Raw genomic sequence first — 22,257 nt, 5'->3', positions numbered from 1 at the left:
AACACATTCTTACTCCAATCCATCAAGTCTTTAGCCACTTCCCTTGTCCTTGCTATGACCTCAGCTCCACCCCCCACAGCAACTCTGTTCCATGCATTTTCCACAATCGTCCCACACTGCTCTTCTCCATCCATCTTGCCTCAAACCGAAAACTTGTATTCCCCCCTCTCATGTTGTTGTTACTATGCATCTCTTTCGTATTTAGGACCACCGGCCTATGCTCAGAATGTCGTGGGTCGTCATTCTTCACATGGAACGCCAGAAAACGCTGACACCAACTCTCCGTGGCCATTGCCCTATCAAGTCGTTCACGGACATACTTTGTACTATCCTGATTACGATTCCTCCACGTATATATATCCCCCATGAATCCCAGGTCATGCAGATTGCCATCCTCCAAGGCCGTTTTGAAGCGATCCATACACACCTGGGGCCGAGCCGCCCCACCATCCTTCTCACATGCTACCAGAATTTCGTTGAAGTCACCCATACAAAGCCATGGTTTGTCACTATGGTGCCTTATAGTACACAGCAACTTCCATGTTTTTTCTTTCTCTTATTCCTTGGGTTCCCCATAGATCCCAATGAACCGCCATTTGAATCCATCCTCTTCCGTAATCTCAACATCAATATGATAATTTGACTTCAATCCCGCACTTACGTTTACTCCGTTCCGCCGGAAAAGAGCAAGCCCTCCACTCTGGCCATCATGGTTTTCACTACCATATTAGTCAAACCCATTTTTCACCTAAACCACTCCAAAGGTCTTTCATCCATCTTTGTTTGCGAGAGAAAGAGAATGTCAGGGTCCACCTTCTTCTGGACATCTAGAAGCCGTTGAACTGTCTGGCCGTTCCCCAACCCCGGCAGTTCCAAGCCACAATCTTCATTGGGATTTGAAGGGTTGTTCCGACAGCCCCGCTGTTGATTTATTTTTCAGATCACCCTTCTCCACTCTCTTAGAGCAACTCCAATAGGCCGACCCAAACGGATGGCGCATCTGTCCGCTTTTTGTCCGTTTGGGTCGGCCGCCCGCCCGGCGTCCGCCCTATTTTACATTTGGGTCGGCAGTGCGCCAAAGACACCGACCCATTTCATGTCCGCACTCAATTTTTAAAAAAGGCTCGCGACCATAGATCATGCCAGCGGCCATGTCTCATGTCGGCACCATGCCAGCTCCGGCAAGCTTCAAAAAATATCACCACAGTTCATGCTGGCGAACTTGCCAGTGCCCGGCACACATGCCAGCACACAAAAAGGAGTGGGACTTGAGTTCGACACGCCATCGCGGCCCCCGTGGTCATGCTAGCACGCCTGCCGGCATACAAAAAAAGGATGGCGCTCGCCACCACGAGATCACTCGTAGGTGAACTTGAGCATGTCGGCACGCATCTTCTCGAACCATGGCCTCTTCCTTGGCGACACGGTGTTGAGATCCACCTTCATGATCTCCACCCCGGTCATCATGCTCGCGAGAGCCACTTTGGCCTTGGTCTTGGCGTTGGCGGCCTCGATCTCTAGCATCTTGGCTTGTTTTTCCACCTCCATCTTGTAACATCCCAAATTTTCAATTTGGAATGTTATACATAGGTCATCCATGCATATCATATTTTATTGCATTTTGTGTTGCAATCCTCGAAACTCTAAGCAACTCAAGGACCCACGGAGAGAGTTGGGGATTTCACGTTTTTCATATTTGAATTTTCTCGAATATCGAAACAAGGATCATTTTGGTTTTAATTATTTTTCTCTCCAAAAATATTTCATACTAAAATAACATGAGAGGAGATAATATGACTTCTCCAAAATAAATGAAATGTTGGAGGAAAAAAGTTTAAATCAAATAAACAATTTTATTTGGATTTTATTGCTATTTTATTTGAATTAGAAAAATTGCATATTTTTAAATTTTCATTTTAGGCCAAGAAAATGTCATCATGTTCTAACTATTTTATTTAGACGGTGAAAATTTGTTTTGGCATTTTTAGATTTTAATTTTATTTATTATGATTTTTTTGGCGAAATTTGTTTAAAAAAAGTCAACGCCCGACTGGGACGAAGGCCCAGCCGAGCGAGGCCGGCCCGCACCGCGCCACCGCCTCCACCGCCGTGCCCGAGTCCGGCCGGGACACGGGCGAGCCGCCGTCGCCGCTCGGGACTCCTCCCGAGGCCGAGCCCCCTCCTTAAATAGCACCGCCCGCACCCCCTAGACCCCTAAGTCGCCGCCGCCACCGCCGCCAAGTCGCGCCGCCGCGCCACCTCGCCTCGCCGTGCCGCCCGCGCAAGCCCGCTGGAGCCGCCGCCGTTCGCCGGATCTCGATCCACCGGTTTTGTTCGGTTTCGGTAAAAACCGATCGGTTTTTTTAGAAACCCTAGATGCGTTTTTTTTATTTTATCAGTTCGGTTTTCTCAGTTTAGTTAATTAGCGGACGTTCGTCCGTTCGTTCGTTCCTACGAACGCTATTCGCCGTTTAGGTTCTGGCAGCGAACGTTCGTTCGTTAGTCTTTTCTTTTTATTTTATTTTCAGCCAGGGACCTATCCGCGATTATTTTTATCACAGATTAGCCCCTGATCTTCAAACCCTTGTAACTTTTTAACCGTTTGTCCAAATCCAGTGAAACCAACGCCAAAATCTTCGTCTCGAAACCCTCTTTTTGTTTAAACAACTTGAGAAAGTTTTGACAATTTAAAATTTGGTTTCAAGCAGATTTGATTTCGAAGTTCTTTTGACCGTAGTTTCAGTTCCGTAGCTCTGTTTCGGTTGATTCTTTTTGCAAATTGAATCTCTTCAGTTGAGCTTTCAGATTCGATCTTCTTATTTGAGTTTTGCCCGTGCATCTTTGCTTGATTGCTTATGTACGCTATTGTTTGTTTGCGATAGAATTCCCGGAGTGCGAAGCATACTACTACGAGTCACTAGGTTTTGCGGATCGTCAGCAAGGCAAGTAACACATTGATCATACTTCTTTATTACCCAGTTTGTATGCATTAGTTCAAATCCTCAAACATTGCATGAGTAGGATCTCTTAACATGTGGGTATTGGGAAGTAGTCGATGAGGTAGAACCTATTGCTCTTATATTATCAAACCCTTGGGAGTTACTTCTACGTTATGCTTATATTGCCATGCTATGCTCGTAGACGTGGATTGGGTTTGAGAGTATCCATGACAGATGTGAGATTTTTAATTAATGGTTAACTTAAGGTGGCAACTTTAATACACATCTCGGTGGATTGCTTGCAGGCACCTGGAGAATCCAGTGTTGTCCTAGGATAGCATAGTTGAGTATGTTGCATGACCTCTTTTAGTGGTGGGCTAGCAGATGTAGGGGAAAGTAGGTGTAACTGTCTATCCAGAGTAAAGAGTTAATGTTTCTAAAAGACTGTGTCTCGGTTATCCGTTTCTCAAACATCATGAAGTGCGAGAGATCCAACGGAGGAGATCGAGTCTTGTTGGGAAAAGTGTGCAAATCTCTGCAGAGTGTACAAACTAATCATGGTTAGCCGTGTCCCCGGTTATGGACATCTTGAGTATCTAGTACTTGACTTATTGATTTGATCTCATCACTCTAAATTAATCTGTTGGGATGTTAATGATTATTTTTAATTGGGATTGAGTTGGAGGAACCTTCTCAATGATGTTTCAACCACCATGATAGTTAAACCAAATATATTCCTTTGTTGTAGGGAAAAATTGGCTTTTCGAAAAAACAATATAACCATAGAGCCTCCACCAGCCATACATGCATGTAGTGATAGCATTTACCTATTCATTGCTCTACTGTATTATATTGCCAGCATATTCCATGTGCTGACCCGTTTTCGGGCTGCAACATATCATGTTGCAGACTTTTCAGATGAAGAGTAAGGTGCGCTAGGTCGTTTGTCATGCACTCAGCTATGCCGTTGGAGTTGATGGACTCACTTTATCTCCCAAGCCTTCCGTTGTTATCTTAATTAGATGGCCTTAAGCCATATTTATTGTAACAAGTTCTCTTTTGAGACATTCGATGTAATAAGTGTGTGATTGCTACTCTGTTATAAATCCTTCGAGTACTGTGTGTGTCAGCATTACCGATCCAGGGATGACACTGAACACAGAGATTTGACCGTTTGAGGTCAGATCGCTACACATCTCAAGCATCTTGGCTTGCTTCTCCGCGTCCATCTCGAGCCTCCTCCTTCGGATCTCCATGAAGGCGTTCATTTTCTCTTCTTTGAAACGCCGACGCTCCTCCTCCCTTGAGTCCTTGTTCATCATGCCCTCCACGCTTGCGATCAAGGCGTTCGATGCCGCATCCCGCTTGTCCTCCTTCTTGGAGTTGGTCTTCCCCCGTGCCGGCTCGCCGTCCCCAACCTCCTCCATGGCTTGCTTCCCCCACGCGACTTGAGGGCGGCATATTGCGCCTTCAACTTCTCCTCGTCTTTGATGACCCTAAAGCAATGGGAGAGGTTGAAGCACTTGCCATTGTGTTGGACCTTGAATGCCTCCAAAGCTTGAAATGCCTACAAATGTATGTCATGCAAGCATATTGGCAAACGGCATGCAAATGAACATGCAAGCATAAACTTGAAGACACAAAAGAGGGTGGCTTGCTAGCATACCATGTCTTGCATGCCGATGCCGCTCACGGGGCGGGCCTTGACGCTCTCAAGAGTGGTACAAAACTTGTTGCACTCTTGTTGGATCACTCTCCATCGCTTCGAAATGGACACCCACCCACGCGTGCTCACTATTTGGTAAGGCGGAAACTTCTTGCGCTCATGAAACTCCCGGTGGACACGAATCCAAAAAGTTGAATGATTTTGTTTGGCACCCGTCTTGGGTTCTTGTCCAATGTCTCGCCAACACTCGCAAAGAAGCTTGTCCTCGGCCGTCGTGTATGCCTTCGTCCGCTTGCTCATGCGCTTCGGCTTCGGCTCGGCGGCTTGGTTGGCGAGCTCGTCCTCGAACAAAGGCTCCACTTCGGTGTCACACTCGTCCTCTTCCTCTTGCCCGTAGTCGTCCGGAAACTCGTGGTCAAATGGGAAGCCGTCCAGGTCCATGCCGACCTGATCACGCATGAAGGCCGCCTGATCGGCATCGTAGCCAGCGGCCGGCGTGAACGCCCCTCGGCCGTCCTGGCTTTGTGTCTCGTCGGGATCATAGCCAGCGGCTAGCGCACCGCCCTCGAAGATCAGGTTCTACATGTAGTCCTCGTCGCTGGCGGTCGGCATTCCCTCGAACATGCAGGCATCCGGGGTCACGTCGGTCGGCATCTGCCGCGCGCGTTTCCTCGCGCCTCCGGATGACGAGCCACCGGCCACCGGTGTGGCGTTGAGGTCGATGGGCGCGGGCGTGGGCGTGGAAGGCGCCACCAAGCTCACGTCGGGCGAGCACTCCCCGGAGAGGCGGGAGGCCTGCGAGTACACGTGGAAGCCGGGCATCGGGGTGCAAGCCGGCGCACGGAGCGAGTCGGGTAGCACCATCCGAGGGAACGCCGATGAGCCGGTGCTGGAGGGTTTAACCCTAGCATATAGAGCGCCTCCCTCGTTGCCGCCGCGACGCGGGCATTGGTGACCTCCTGCTGCGCGGTGGCGGCGACGGCTTCATCCCTCACGTCCGCGTCGTGCCTCCGGCCCTTCCTCTTGGCCGACTCCCTTGCCCGTTGTTCGGGCGTCAGCGCCTTCTTTGGCTTGGGCGCGGCGGCGGTCTTGCGGGGGGGCGCGAGGCTTGCCTTTGCCGGAGGGGGTGGTCGTCATGCCGGGCCGAGGCGAGGCCGGCGACGGCGTCGAGGTCGAGGTCGTCGTCCATGGCGGGGGTGGGGCGGGAGCGCGCACGGGCGAGAGGGTTTTGAGGAAAATGGAGGAAAATGGTGAAGGATGCGATCGACCAGTGGGCCCGGAGGGAGTAGGCACGCGCGCGTCCGTCTCATGTCCGCGCCTACGCAAATCGGCTCAAAAATGTGCTGAGAATGGATCGGCATGCGAACGCCAAACGGACGCCAGCGGACCAAATGGGTCGCCCCGTTGGGGTTGCTCTTACTCTTCCTCTCCCCTATTCCTTCATCCACTTCCATGAGATCTGCTCCACTACGTTTCTCCCCAGCATGCACACCCAAACTCACTTCCATGAGATCTGCTCCACTACGTTTCTCCCCAGCATGCACACCCAAACTCACTTCCATGAGATCTGCTCCACTACGTTTCTCCCCAGCATGCACACCCAAACTCTCATCAGAACCCTTCATAATCCTCTCTTTACGAGTAAACGTGCCTCCTTTCCTGTACTTCTGAATTTTCACTTGTCTTCCACCCCTACAACGCATGTCTGCTCTAAAACTTCATGAGGGATGTCCTTCCCTTCCTTCGTTGATCCCTCTTCCGCCACCAAAGGTTTCCCCTGAGTATTCTGGCTCCCATCCTCTATGCTAGGCCACTCCTGGGCTACACCATTCTGGTTTGGAATCTTCATGTTTGATCGTGGGAGAAGCTGTGAGGCATGTGGGACCGACAAACAGGCCCAAAAAGCAACGGCAGTAGCCGGACGCAGATGTCCCCAGCACAGGAGAGCCCAGCCTGCTACACGGCCAGTCGGCCAGAAAACCAACTCACTTTTCTCAAGGAAAAAAAACAGCACACGTGTCTGCAGGGGAGTGCTTGCTGGAGCTACCAAAATGGCTTACCGCAAAAAAGAACGGATTCTATAACTCCAAACGTCAGGATTTTAGCGTTTGGTCCCGAACGCCTCGACCGCCGTCAGATGATTTGCACACATCTTAGAGTAGGTGACACTGCCAAGTCAGCAGAGAAGTGGTTCGGGATTTTCCTCTCAACTCCCGAACGACCGATTGACCAAACGACATCGTCTCCTTCTCCCCCTAGCCTTATCCCTTTCTTTCCCTCACCCACTGTTCCTCTCCACAACGTCTCTGTGGATCGCCGCTAGCTCCCCGCGCCGCCGCGTTGGGCGGGGTCGAGGCCGCATACATCTGTGTGATCCTCGCCGGGGTAGAGGTGCGGTCGTGGCGGAGGCCAAGCGCCGCCCGCTCGCCTGCGCCGCCGCGGTAGTCGTCTCCCCTCCTCGAGCTCGTTCAGGTGATGCTGACCGGAGCGCGGCGTGACTCTGGTCCGCTCCCACCGACTAGAGTTGCGGCCGTGGCGGAGGAATAGCGCCCCCCGCTCGCCCACGCCGCGGCGGCGGGCATCTAGGTCGTCTCCCCTCCTCAAGCTCACCGCCCGGCTCGAGGTGTGGTCGCGCGAAGAGGGCAGGCGCGGGGATCACGCGACGACGGTCGCGGCGGCGGCTGAGGCGTACAGGAGCAGGAGGAGCGGCGGCGGAGCAGCGCAGCGCTATGCCATCTCTACTCCCGTCCGGTGAATTGGGGGAGGCAGCGATGACTCCAGCGATTCCCGGCGTGCACCGGGCGGAGAGTGGAGTCGGGGTGCCCGGCGATGAGTCCGCGGTGAGGCAACACGATGGGCTCCTCACAGACGGCGTCCATCCTCAGAAGGGAGCCCGACGGGGTGGTGCTCGAGCTTGAGCTACACCACGGGCGAGGGGGGTCCGACAGGTCGATGCGCCGCCGCTCTCCTTCTGCAGTTTTGTGTCTGCATCTGTACAACGTCCCATTTCCCCCATTTTTTACCTATGTCTGATGAACTTTGCTAGATGCTGAGTACCATGAGCATTTTTGAACACATTTTTGCCACTGCTTGTGTATGGAATAGTCCCTAAATTTGCCATGCTACACTAAAATCTGAGTAGAACACAATTTTTTGTTGTGATTTTTGTAGTTACTAACTTTGCCATGTGAGTAGTACACAAATTTAGGTTTTTGGTCCTAATACATGGCAATTTCTAATCACGATGTTTAGCACAACATGGCAATTTCTTAGATTATTAGAAATTCTCATACCATGGCAACTTTATAAATTGTTAGTTCATTCACACATGACAATATTTTTTATAGATTTTGTCTTAATATCATGGCCCATCTCAGATTGTTGTTTTCTAATGGTTATATGGCAAATGTAGGCTTTTTTAGTAACTATGTGTCATATAGTCAGATGGCAACGAGGTGATCATTGCATTTTACGGGGGGTTTTTTGCCATGGAAAGTTAATTTGTTTTTGCCATGGCATTTTTTGGAGTTCTTTTGTGTTTTGCACGCCAATTTAACAATTGCCATGGCAACTTAATATGTGTTTTGCCCTGGCGAGTGTAGATGTTTTCCCACACGTCGACCATTAATAACTTTTTCGCGACAACATTTTAGAAATTATAATTTATGGCAAACTCAAATTATGTTTCTCGCCATTTTGGGAACTCAAAATTATGTTGCCATGGCAACTCAAATTTTATTGTTGTGACAAATTACATTATTTTATTGCCATGGCAAAAATCATAACATGTTGCCTTCAATGGCTTTTGCTTTTCTAAAAAAATGAGGTGTGCCATGGCAAGTGTATTTTGCTAACGTAGCAAAAGCTATAATTTGCCATGGGCCGTAAAGTGAATTTGCCATGGCAAAAAAATTCATAACTTTTGGCTTTGTAAAAAAAATGTTGTGGCAATGTCAATAGTTTTGTATTGATGATATCGAAATTTTACCTTCTATTGAAGAAAAATTGACAAAATTTTCTTTTAATTTTCCATGGCAATTTTCCCTATGCTGGCATGGAGAAATTAATCTATAACGCCATGGCAATTTCTTTTTGAACCTCTATTTTTTCTATGAGAATTTTATTAATTTATTGCCATGGCAATTTTTACTGTTTTGACATGGCAAGTTTACCTATTTTTGCCATGGCAATATTGGACATTCAAATGAAAAAAAACATGGATTTTTTTCTTTCAATTAGCCATGGCAATTTTTCCTATGTTGACATGGCAAATTTATCCGTAACGACATGGTAATTTCTTTTTTTAACCTCTATTTCTATTTTTTTTGAATTTTAATTTTTTATTTTTCCATGGCAATTTTTACCTTTTTGACATGGCAAGTTTACATATATTGCCACGGCAATATAGGACATTCAAATGGAAAAAAAAAAGATGGCAAATTTTTCTTCCAATTTGCCATGGCAATTTTTCCTATATTGACATGGAAAATATATCTGCAACGCCATGGCAATTTCTTTTTTTAACCTCTATTTCTATTTTTCTGTTAAAATTTACTTTTTTATTTTTCCATGGCAATTTTTACCTTTTTGACATGGCAAATTTACCTATATTGCCACGGCAGTATAGGACCTTCAAATAAAAAAAAATGGCAAATTTTTCTTTCAATTTGGCATGCCAATTTTATCTGTAACGCCATGGCAATTTATTTTTTAACCTCTATTTCCTATTTATTTTTTGTTAAAATTTACTTTTTTATTTTGCCATCGCAATTTTTATCTTTTTGACATGGCAAGTTTACCTATATTGTCGACCTTCAATTGGAAAAAAGGGCAAATTTACCTATATTACCTTTACATACATGTCAATGCAATCGCTAATGGTTTTTTTCATGTCAAACCAACTTTATGGGACTGGCATTTTTACCTAATTTTCTTTGAATATTTTACTTTACATATGATCCATGACAAATTTTTGTCCCGGCAAAAAAAAGGCTTGTGTTTATTTTGTCCCAACAAAAAAGGGCTTTTTATGTCTTCGGGGCTTTTTTTTTTTGTTTCTACAGAGAAAAGGCCTGTAAGGCGGTGTTCCTAAAAAAGGGCCTGTAGGGGCAGTGGGAATGGGCATTCGGGCTGGAGGCCTCTCGTCCCGAACGAAATCGTTCCGCCGGGCTAGACCGAACGTTCGGTAGTTATCGACGTCTAAAAAGAAACTCCCTACAATCGCAGCTTTTTTTTAGATTTACAGTCGCAGTTTTTGAGAGATTCTAACAAGTAAACCTAGTTAAAATGGATCTCTAACTGATATAACGGCGCGTTTAATTTGCACAAAGCACAGGAGCACATATCCACGGGACGTTCATATAACAAAGCAGTATACATCTACAAAGTTTTACATGTATGCGACAGGTGGAGCAGCCTAACAATGTCACCCGCTGCCGCTCACCTTGTTAAATTAAATCAACCGATAACAAACACTCTTAACTTTCTATATACCATAAAAGTTCTCTACGTCCTGCCGATGCTAACGCTAACACTTTTTAAGTTACTTTTACACATCAGACAAACAACAGGAAAATTGCACACTCAACAGCTGCCGGTTGAACGTTCATTCATCTCTTCTGACAGTTCTCCTCAAGGTGGAAGTTCCAAGGTCACAGCTTGCGCGGCAGCTTCAAATGCCGGCGACAACTTAACCGCGAGTTTGCATCCATTCTGGGGCCAAAGGTTAGAAGTCATACCCTGTTGGAGAATTAGTCGCGCTTGTGCTCGCCATTGTGTTTTCAGGTTGAAGTCCCTGCCTGATGGTGTTCCAGATTCCTAAGGACAATTCTGGCGAACACTTTGGCCTCAATGGAAGCTGATGTTGCTGCCGCCGCTGCACGCAAGACCCGAGCCGCTCCTACATTTTGCAGAAGGTCCGCATGGTGTGTTGCATGTCGACCTCCCGGGATTGAGAACTGCATAGCATTTTGAAGAGTATGTCTCGTCAGATCATAGGAGAAACAGTGTTACCAGAAAACTAAGATCGGTTTGCATCAGCCAAAACAGAAACAAAGACGGAGATAACTTTTTTAGATAGAGATTAGGCCTGGTCCCTTTGAACAGGAAACAATTTCAGTTCATCTTCCCTATTTACCAGTGAAGGAAAACAAACCTGAAGAAGGGCAAATGCGGCACACGCACGAAGAACTGGTGTAGGATTCCGAAGCATGGCAATAAATCTACCTATCTCAGCACCACTGGAGGAAGTAAAGGTATTAGAACTATGTTCACCAAATGCATTCAAATCATAATGGAAGATTCAAATAAGATGAACGAAAAGATTCAAATAAGATGAACGAAATAAACACGAAATGTAAAGCCAAACCTGCATCTCAGGTGTCCAGCTTCTTGTATGAACACTGCTTCGGCAACCTGAGATAGCGCTGCTGGTGCTGAGGAAGCTGCAGCCATAGAGAACACCTGTGGATCTGAAAACGTCAACACAAAGGTCTCTATATGCTTCAAAGCCATTCTTCTAGCTCCCTCGACGTTAACACCTTTGGAACTGCCCTCAGACGATGTCCCAACAATGGCGGCCTCATCCATTCTGTCAGATCACATATTTCAGATTATGACATGAAATTTCCTTGATAAGATAATCTTGTGCATCAGCAATAAATACCAAATTTCTGCCAATCAGCTTACAATATACTCCCTCTGTAAAGAAATATAAGATCGTTTAGATCACTACAGAGTGAATCTAAACGATCTTATATTTCTTTACAGAGGGAGTAATTACTTAAGGAATACATGCAGCAATTGAACATCCTAAAAAAGACTAGCGAACCATGGCAAACCGTGTCTAAGCTTCTATAGCTAGCTGACCTTCCAAGTAAATGCAAAATATATTCAGACCCGTATACAAATACTAGTGCACAAAATTCTGAGTCCAAAAAGAAAAATATCTATCTCATACAGCCTAAGGCAACAGTACTTTATGCCAACAATATGTTGATCTACAATAAACTAATAAACAGAAATGACAATTGTGTTTAATTTCTCATAACTTCATTCTACATCATGGAATACGAAGATGCAGTGCTTCTGTTTCACTTGCACTGTCAAACAATGATGCACATAAGGCTTAATAAGTCACCTAGACTAACTGTGACAATGAACAATGCAGTAAGCCAATAAGCTAGGCAGCATGACCCTGGAAACCAAGCGACACTCATGATAACCATAATACAGTACCACACAACTGCACACAATAAATAAGATCATTTCTGATTTATTAATCAGAAAACTTAAGAACAATTAACACTGACCCACTGTGCTCTCTAGATGTTAACAATGAAATTCTCGAATCTACAAAACTGGCTTATTGATGAAAAATATTCCGCTGGCACGGGCAACATAATTGAAATCTCCAACTACTTCACAAACCACTTATATACTCTCTCCATTTCACAATATAAGGCTTACTACGATTCATTAAGACAAGGGTTTGGGACATAAAATGTTGGTCAAACCCTTATCTGAACGAATCATAATACACCTACTAGTATGAAATGGAGGTGGTACAAAATTTTGTATGTAACCCAGAAGCTGCTATCGAAGTTATTGGAATAACTGATTTTCATCAAAGCCAGGAAGCATGGTGTCAACTGTTTAGTTCACTCTACGAGAAGTACATCATGATCAATTAGATGAACCGAATTTTGAAGCTAACACTACAGGATAAAATCAATAATATAGCAGGATTGCATATTGTTAACCTGCTTGCGGTCTTTGTGTAACTCTAAACGTACGGACAGATAATATCGGAAAACAAACAAGAATGGTCAGTTTCACAAAAAGTGTACCTTCCATCAAACATATAGGCAAGGGCTAGCGCAGACATGAACCGAGCCATCTTTGACCCTGATGATGAGCAAAGGTGCACAAGGATAGGCACCCCACCTTCTTCAACTATACGGTGAGCATTGCTGGAATAGAAAGCAAGATTCCACAATGCCCCTGCAGCTGTCTCATGAACATCCTGCAGCAATAGTGAGTCATCAGGTCTAACAATATGTAGCAACTGTAGACATGAACTACGTAATCACCTAGGACAATAGAGTAGGGGTAAAAGTTAACAGGAAATCAAGGGCCCTCAAAACGAAAATGTCTAATTTATTTGAAATCAAACTGTTAACGAGCAGATAATCTACAGATGTGTTGCCTACTGCCAAACAGAAGGGCATAGATCAGGTCATGAGGAAGAAAACAATTGAAGCTCTTTAGTAACAGTATGCATCCAGGCATGAAATCTTAAGTATAAGGGAAACTTACTTCAACCTCTGACTGTGCCATTGTGAGCAATGGTGCAACGCCACCCTCCTGCCCAATTGCGATGCTGACAATCGTAATGCAAAAGTTATGACCAACTATGTCAAATGATGAATGAATAGCTAAAAGCTGATGGAGGAAAAGTCTTATAAAGTTAGCAGTCAAACCCCTCCGTTATGGCACAAAAAACATCAAAGATTGACAGAAGAAAAGAGATAAGATGCAGATTCCTGAAAACACTTTTTTGTTTTATTTTATACAAGTACTAGAAAATAATTGTTTCCTTTTCTTCTTACTGCAACAAGTCTAATATTAGACCGACTAAGAAGAAACAAGACTGGGCCACCGAACAAGGCATGATGATCTGTGACAAGATTACTTTCGGAACACATACAAGCGTGCAGAAAGTCCAGTATTGATGGCCATGTATGGCCATGAAGTGTATACAATGGGCCCACACACAGGACCCCTGTTTGACATCTGGTGGGTGTACTGCTGGCCCAGGATACATGCTAACGGATGGACCATGGTACTCCCTCCAATCCATATTAACTGACGCACACTTAGTACGACTTAAGTTGTACTAAGTATGCGTCAATTAATATGGATCGGAGGGAGTACATGATATTTATTTCGGCCCATGCTCGAGATTTGTCAGTGCTGCTTCCAGATGGTGCTAGAGGGTGGAATAATAACACTGCAACAGGGCCACCTGATTCATATTGTTCGCTAAAAAAACCTGATTCATACGGTGGAAGAAGAAGGCCACTCGCCGTGCCAGTCGAGCTAAAGACGGTCGTGAGGGTGGGCAAGTAGCCGAGGAAGATGGAGTTCCCGTTGGATCAGATCATCGTCCCCTGGCCTCTCTGCCTTTGATTTGTAGCATTTCCAGAGTGTTCTGTTTGGTACTACTCAAACTGAAATCTTAAGTGGAGACAAGGTGACGTGGGAGTGTTCTGTTTGATTTGTAGCATTTCCAGAGTGTTCTGTTTGGTACTCCCTCAGTCCGAAAAAACTTGTCCCAAACTTGTCACTCAAATGGATGTATCTGGCACTAACTTGGTGCTAGATACATCCATTTGAGGGACAAGTTTTTTCGGACGGAGGGAGTACTACTCAAGCTGTGGAGACAAGGTGACGTGGGAGCCACACATGGATCTGGTCAACGGAGACGAGGTCAAGCGCCGTGCGGTGCTGGCGGACGAGCAGGCCGTTGGCCATGATATACACAGGTGACAAGATCTGCGAGCAAGGCAGGAGACTGGAGCAGTGGGCCGACAAGAGCGTACTGACTTCTGAGTTGGAGGCTCAGACCAGTGAATAGGGAGAATGAACCAAGAAGCCCCAGCAGTGGACCAAAAGGTTAGCATCAAGGCCGTAAATTCCTCGTTTGCATGATTGCCAACCCGGTATTCTAAACAAGGATGGTGTGAATGATAAGTTCGAAGATGTTCAAAATTTTCCCTTTTTTTCCCACGGCTGCATCATGATGAGGGTTAATCTTCCGACCGAATGCCATGCAAGCAAGATTTATATGTTTTGAGCAGTTTGGTCAAGATCCTTTACCAAGCAGGAGCCTACCATGCGGAAGAGATGGAGAAGAACAGACTGTAAATATCAAAGTACACTCAAGCCGAACGAAGGGAGAGATGGAGCAGGCTAGTTTATGAATTGTTAGGTTCCAAATTTGGCATACAAGTGGCAGGATGTTTTTGAATTTCATGTTAAATACAATACAACATTTGAACTAGAGGGATCACTATGCACTGCATGAAGAGCTGCACACGACTCTCCCTGCATACAGATGGCTCATGAACATAAAGGTATGAGAAGTTTCTCCAAGTGATACTCCAAAATGTTTTTTTGTATGACATATGGTGTTGATGTTTGTTTGTTTCATCCTGTTCTAAAGAAATGCATTTGTATCCAAATCACCTATTTTTTCGATCTATCCAAAAAGAAGTCATGGATTCTGAACAGATTCAAATTTAACAATTTAACAGGTACAGGACGGGTCTTCTTTTAGGGTGTGTTTGGTTTCGGTCACCAAGTGGAATGGAACCTGTACCTGGGCCTCATTCCTGTGTTTGGTAGACAAATGGAACTGGAAACCACTAGTTCCCACCAAGCGAATATTCGGCCAAGATCCGGAACTCACTCCTACCTCCAAATCACAGGAATCACGTGGAACAGGACGCATCTCACCTTCCTCGCTGATTCACTCACCTCCCTCCCAACTCCAAACCCTATTCCCATCAGCGCTGCCACTCCCTCGTCTCTCTGCCTCTCGATCAATCGGCGCCAGCCTCTCCCTCATGAACGGCGCCACCTCTCCCTCGTCTCTTCCTCATGGCGTGGTAGACCGAGAGGAGAAGGGGTGGCAAGCTGGCAGTAGGCGCTTTGGGCAAGCAGCGGTAAGGCGGCTACTACGGCGGCTGCTCCTATTGAAGGACGCCGAGCTGGGCTGAGATGTGCACACAATGAGGTCATAATCGGCAAGGGGGTCAAGAAGACCAGCGGCAGGTGGTGGCAACATGGATGTCAGCGGCGAGCTCCTGTTGAAGGAAGCCAGGCTTGGCTGGGACATGCACACGACAGGGTCACGATGGAGCACGGGGAAACCCTCTCAATTTTCTTGATCTTTGTCTATTTTAGTTTGTGTTTCTGAAACCAAATAATAAGGTGCTAAACAGAATTAAGAATGTTGAATGAGCAGTTTTTTAATTCCTTTCAGATTTTGTTTGGATGGTTACTACAACAATTCCTATGGATCAGCTTATAAGATTTGTAGATGCTTGTGTGTTATGATCCTTTTCCTGTCAGTACACTTACACTGACATAAATGTGTAGTTGTGGAGTTGAGTAGTTGTTACTGAGATGGCCAACATACTTGGATTTATTTTTCTTGTTTTAGGTGCTCATGACTTGTTCAGCCATGTTTCTTGAGCAACTAATAATCCCAAGGTTATTTGGCAGTTCTAACAGTGTAACAAATGTATCTTAAGAACTTTAAAACCTTTTGGCTGAATCAAATTCATCTCGTTTCATCTCTCTAGCCAAATGCAAGAACAGAACCATTCCATTCCACTTGGTGACTGAAACCAAACACGGGAACGGAACCGATCCATTCTATGGAATGGAACCATTCCATTCCATTCCATTTGGTTCCTCAACCAAACACACCCTAAAGTATTGACTAGACTTCCTTTTCTTGATTGACACTACACAGCCATTTATCACTTCCATCAGTACATTGGAATTTCCATTAAGATTTATTTCCGATCAACATGTCCATCTCATATGCAACTATCACAAACGCACTCCTAAAAATAGAGGAAGTTGGTATGTGCTGCAAGTTTAGTGAATAAAGGTAGGCAGACTCTTTGATGGTAAGAAGTTATCTGCAAGGATCATTATGTCTTAAATAGCAGACACCATAGAATAACTGGCAGTAAGTAGTAAGACCTTTCAGTGAACTTCGAAAAGTTGCCGAATATATAAACTCGAGCAGAAAAATGCATAAGCATCATTGTTGGGAGTACTTCCATAGATCACTAGTGAGAGTATTGTAACAACTAGATAGTATACTAGTATAGTAAGTTACCTGTTCGATTCTGAGACAGATAGTCCCCATAATGCGCCAGCAGCTCTCTCCTGAAGGCCTTCCGAAGCATTCAGACATTGTTGTGCAAGTGAAACCTAAAATACGAATGCCATATACGTGAAAAAGACAGCTCTCCTATTAAGTAGGCTTAAGAAAAGACAGGTGACACAGTAATTCCCAAAGAAACATTTTCGAGTCCTGGCTAGCAGCATAATAAATGATTCCTCAGAGGAAGTTACAAGCTTGCTAGTTAAATGTCTGCCCCTAAATACTAAGAGTTCATGACACACAGTTCTAACTAAATTGCTCCACAATAACTTCAGCCTTCTTTGAATGAAAATTATTATACTTGAATTTTTGTATTTCACACTAATCCATTGAGCACAAACCTATTCAGAGAGATCATGTAAATTTAGATGGAGAACCTAACAGGTAGTGTTGGTCAAAGAATGCAAAGCCTAAGACAGTTTGGTTAATAAGATAAAAGGTATTACCAATGCTTCAACACCCCCCGCAGCAGCAATAGCTTCACGATTCCTATCATCAAATGATAGGTTCCACAAAGCACCAGCAGCCTCTTGCCTGATTGAATTTTAAATAAAAAGCACAATATTACCTCAGATCAATGTCGTATACATTAAGGAAAGCTAATATTACAACTTCAAACCATAAAAGTGAAAGCATGTCAATTAGAGCTATACCTTACACCCTCGTTTTGAGAACATGTTAGTTGCACTAATGCCTCAAGAGCCCCTGCTTCCTGACCTACAGCCGCATTATTGTTGTTGTTATCTCCATGTGCAGCTAAGTTGGCTAGAGCCCTTGCCGCCTATGCATAACAAACATAGCATTAGCAAATAACAAAACAGGGGTGAACATAAAGAGGACAAAATATGTATGTAAGACATTTACTTCTAGAGCTTAAGATGAAGCGGAGAACTGCTACTATTTCATAAATGCCTTAGCGAAATGTAGGTGAAGAGGGGAGCCTTGCTGCAGCGGTAAAGCTGTTGCCTTGTGACCATGAGGTCACGCATGGTCACAGGTTCGAGTCCTGGAAACAGCCTCTTGCAGAAATATAGGGAAAGGCTGCGTACTATAGACCCAAAGTGGCCGGACCTTTCCCCGGACCCTGCGCAAGCGGGAGCTACGTGCACCGGGCTGCCCTCTAAAGCAAAATGGTTTCAAGCAGGTTTAAAAGACTTAAGATGTTATATTGAAGTGTGTTTTCTACTTACACCTAAATGGTATGAAGCTAGTCAGCATATCAGACATGGTTTCTTTTTTTCTTTTTTTGAGGGAATATCAGACACGGGTTCAGTACCACAGGTTACAGACTTCTGTTTCTTGATGGGAACACGAGTTGTAAAATTTGCATGGGACGTGTCATAAGAGTGCTCTTGGACAAGCACGATAAAATTGTAGCTATCCATGCAAGAAATGTTTGCATTGGTGCCTGGAAGATGCACTATAAATGATCGAAATGGTGCATATATTGCAGGGCAAAAGTTCAATAGGCAAGAAATAAGCTGCAGATGGTATGTGTCCCTCTGTAAAAGTATGGAGCATTGAAGATGAAAACTTGTACTCCCTCCGTAAAGTAATATAAGAGCGTTTAGATCGCTACTTTAGTGATCTAAACTTATATTTCTTTACAGAGGGAGTATGTTCTTTACTCATGTTTTTCCTACATCGTAAAATGTGTCTGTTCAGCGGAATGTGTAGTATTGGTTGACAATTTAGGAGATATAGCATAAAATTTTACTAGTTTATACGTATAGAACAAAACTGGACAAGCATGAAGACACAATGCAGCTTACCTGTTCTAGGACGCCCTCAAGTTTACATGATCGAGCAAGTGTAACCAAAGCATGGACACCACCAGCCTTTGCGACTTCCAGGCTGCACTTGTCATCAGCAGCTAGGTTTGCAAGCGCACCAGCAGCACGTTCCTAATAGAAAAAAGAGGTAGAGCAAAGTCACAAAAAGGATGGCTGGCAGCAAATCAGCAGGTATAGTTGGAAGTTGCTGAAAATGTGAAGTTTAAAAGTTCCATACAAGAACTCCATCAGTCCCAGCAGGCCAACGAAATATAAGATCAACCAAAGCCTTTATACCACCAGCTGCCGCAATAGCCGCCTGAAAATGAGAAATCAATCAATTATTAGCACGAGTAATACGGACATCAAAGCAAGCAATAAGAATCAGCATTTAGACAATAACAACCTTGTGCTCCTCACCCACGGAGAGATTCCAAAGGCCACCAGCAGCTTCTTCAGCAACAAGTCGATTCGTCGACTTAGCCAAATTAGTGAAAATGGCGATACCTCCTTCATCTGCAACCACCTTTGCAACCTTTGCATTCACCGATAGGTTGGCAATAGCCTGAACAGAGACATAACCAATGTGACTAAATGATATACCAGAATAGTATAGAAAACAAATACTGAGAACCCATGAGTTTGGCCAAATAATTTATTACCTTTGCTGCTTCAGACTGTGCACTCACCCTTGAGCACCTTGCAAGGTCCAGCAGAAGTGGAATGCCTCCATCCCGCATTACCGCCTCCGACCTTGCAGCATCCACATTCGCAGTTTCATCGTCAATAACCACAAATGTAGCAATTGTTGTAGCTGCACGCTCCTGCACATCCTCCTGTGAGCTCTTCACCAGGCTCAGCAGCATTGATGTGCCCTGCTGCAACCAGAAGTCATCCATGCCATATGGATTGCACTCCGCAATCCGAAGAAGCGACTGTGATAGGACCCACTCGAGCCAGTTCATCATGACACCAAGTATTTTCCTTTTGTTCCTCCAATTACACTCATTGAACACGCCGTGCTCCTCCACAGCCTCGCCAGGAAACAGTGAAGCGAGTGATTTAAAAATGGGGCATGTGATGGTAAGCACAAGCTTGCCCTTGGAGTTGCTAAATGCAGTGGGACTGTGTGCTTGTTCCTCTTCGACGAATTTGCAGTTAAGAGCACATATAAGCTCGAGGGTTTTGGAGTGGGAGATTAGACGAGCGACAGCATTTGGAGAGACATCAGTGCGGGAGACGTCGACGGCGACTAGCAAGGGAAGCTGGGCCCATGAGGCGGATGCTGTAGCCCACTTCACGTTGTAGCATCCTGCTATAGAGAGGAATCGGAGGGAGTGGATGTCACCAAGGGCAGCCTCATCTACAGTGCCACAGTCGAGCAAGGCGACGTCCTCAAGGAGGGGGCAGTAGCGCGCCAGCGCTCCTATGGCATCAGAGTCAACTTCACGGAGACCCGAGAGGTGGAGGCGACGGAGGCGGGAGCAGCAAAGAGCGACATGGCGGACGGCGTCGCTGGAGATGCGCTCAAGGGGGTCTGGACCGATCTGGAGGCTCTCCAGCGCCTCGTGTCGAGCGGCGAGGACTGCAAGGGTGGCGTCAGTGAGTCCCCTGCAGCCCTCGGCCACCACCTCTCGGAGGTCGCGGGCGCCGAGGGCGGAGGCCACCGCCACAGCCGCCTCATGGCCCCGCAGCCGCAGCCGCTGCAGGCCCCCGCATCGCGAGGCCAGCGACGAGGCGACCTCAGCGTCGCAACGGTGGGCACGGAGGTCGAGCGTGCTCCACAGGCACGGCGACGACCCGAGCCCCCTCCACGTCTGGCAGGTCGCCCCCAAGCTGGCGCGGTCGCGGTAGCTCAGCCGGCCAAATAGCTGCAGCACCGTGTCATCCGGAAGCAGCGTCCAGTCCACGGCCTCGCCGGCCACCGCCTCGCCGCCCCCATCCCCATCCCCCGCCGGCGCCCAGTCCCGCGGCGGCGATGAGCCCGCCTCCACCGCCCGCCCGTCCTCCACAACCTCCTTCCCCTTCCCCTTGTCCCTGCACGTGCGCCGCCTCACCCGCCGGGTCGTCATCTCGCCGGCGCGCGCGCCCGCCCGCCGGAACCCTAGCTCCCGCACGCCTCACCCGCACGCCACGACACGCCCGGCACCCAAATCCGGCCCCGAATCAGCAATCGGCCAGCCTCCCGGCGCGAGATCGAGCTCCGGCGCGCGTATTAGGCCAACCGGACCAGCTCAGGGATCCGAGTAGAAGTAACGGGTCCGTTCGGCGAGCGGAGCAGGGGGGAGGGGAGCTGGCGGCAGCTCCGATTTGCGACCGGATCGTCGTCGGGAGGTGGGTGGATCCAAAGTCGGCTCGGACGGGGTGGTTCCCTCCCCTTTCCTCCCTCCTCCTCCCCCCGCCCGCCTCTGTATGTATGTCTCCTGCCGTGCGGTGACAGGGAAGGAAAAGGGGAGTGGAGGAGGATGCCGGGGCCGTATATATATCGTATGCGGATACGCGCGTGCGTGGCTGCGTAGGCGTATTTTGGGCCTCCGGATACGCACACCTATTCGGATAGAAAAAACGTTCCAGTAGATATGCACACCTGTTCGAAAAAGAAACGAAAAGTCTACGAAAACACTAACGCTCACACGTCTTCATCATCGTCCATCGTCCATCGTCCAGCGCCTTTTGCACGAATCTCGGTATGAAAAGGTTGTTTTTGTGTGCCACGTAGGACAATTCATGTGTGTGGGTGTGAGGGAGTTCGCCGCACGCCGGTTTCTCTCCGCGGTCAATGTTTCGCCAGTCAGGGCGTGCGATGAAACTGCTGTCGCGCCCGCACGCTGCACACCACTTCTGTTCCCCATCTCCTACGACTGCCCATTCTCCCACTCTCCCACACCCAAGCTGTCATTTGCTATGTTTTGGAATGATACATGGCAACTGCCCTATTTGTGAGCATGAGCAGATGGCAACTCTCTTTTTACCCCGAACATGTTATTGCCACGTCTGTTTTGTAGCGCTACATGGCAACTGTCTAGTGTTAGTAGGTGGCAACTCCTAAAGATACCACCATCGCCCACATGCCCGTCTCCTCTCCCACACACCAAAAGCTATCAGTTGCCATATGTTTTGCAGGGTACATGGCAACTGCCCTATTTGTGAGCATGAGCAGATGGCAACTCTCTTTTTACCCCGAACATGTTATTGTTGCCACGTCTGTTTTTTAGCGCTACATGGCAACTGTCTAGTGTTAGTAGGTGGCAACTCCTAAAGATACCACCATCGCCCACATGCCCGTCTCCTCTCCCACGCACCAAAAGCTATCAGTTGCCATGTGTTTTGCAGGATACATGGCAACTGCCCTAGCGCGCTTGTAAGCAGATGGCAACTCTCTTTTTACCGAAACATGTTTTTTGCCATGTTTTTAGTGCTACATGGCAACTGTCCAGTGTTAGTAGGTGGCAACTCCTAAAGTTTTCAAATCATGGTATCTGTAGTAGACCAGACCATACATGGCAACAGCTGCAGTTGCCCAAAAATGGCATCCGACACTTTGACCTAAGATGGCAACTGCAGTTGAGCAACCATGGCAACTGTAGTTCGGCAACATGGCAACTGCAGTTCAGCAACATGGCAACCGAAGAGGTCCGGACCATGGCAATCGCGGCAGGACGCGTGGTTACTGACACGCGGGGCGTGTGGCTCGCAGGCGGGGAGGGGCGACGGCCGAGACGGATCGTGCGGGCCGCGCGCTCGCTCGCCCGGACGTGCTCGTGCGGGGGCGCGCGCCCGTACGCGGTCGTGCGGGCGGGGTCATCTCCGTGCCACACAGGGCGTGCGGCACAACCACCCGATACACCACACGTGTGGCAGTTATCGGCGTCCAAAGTCTAACGCCCACACATGTGGGCGTTTGCATCTCGCCCA

The 22,257-nt window shown here is 47.0% G+C and overlaps 1 protein-coding gene across 1 annotated transcript; it reads right to left on the bottom strand.

The window, feature by feature from the left end:
* Nucleotides 1-9,939: 9,939 nt before the first annotated feature.
* On the bottom strand, nucleotides 9,940-20,790 carry LOC123181669 (protein ARABIDILLO 1). The gene is made up of 12 exons (XM_044593989.1): nucleotides 19,005-20,790; nucleotides 18,749-18,907; nucleotides 18,581-18,661; nucleotides 18,343-18,474; nucleotides 17,224-17,351; nucleotides 17,017-17,104; nucleotides 16,523-16,617; nucleotides 12,922-12,985; nucleotides 12,453-12,628; nucleotides 10,973-11,194; nucleotides 10,760-10,844; nucleotides 9,940-10,562 (listed from the first exon to the last, which is right to left on the bottom strand). Exons 1-12 carry the CDS (start codon nucleotides 20,412-20,414, stop codon nucleotides 10,386-10,388), a joined length of 2,817 nt encoding a protein of 938 aa, XP_044449924.1. The 5' UTR covers nucleotides 20,415-20,790; the 3' UTR covers nucleotides 9,940-10,385.
* Nucleotides 20,791-22,257: the final 1,467 nt, after the last annotated feature.

The sequence above is a fragment of the Triticum aestivum genome, chromosome 1D (assembly GCF_018294505.1).
Source record: "Triticum aestivum cultivar Chinese Spring chromosome 1D, IWGSC CS RefSeq v2.1, whole genome shotgun sequence".
In the NCBI taxonomy this organism is placed as follows: domain Eukaryota; kingdom Viridiplantae; phylum Streptophyta; class Magnoliopsida; order Poales; family Poaceae; genus Triticum; species Triticum aestivum.
This window is presented reverse-complemented; position numbering and strand designations above follow the sequence as displayed.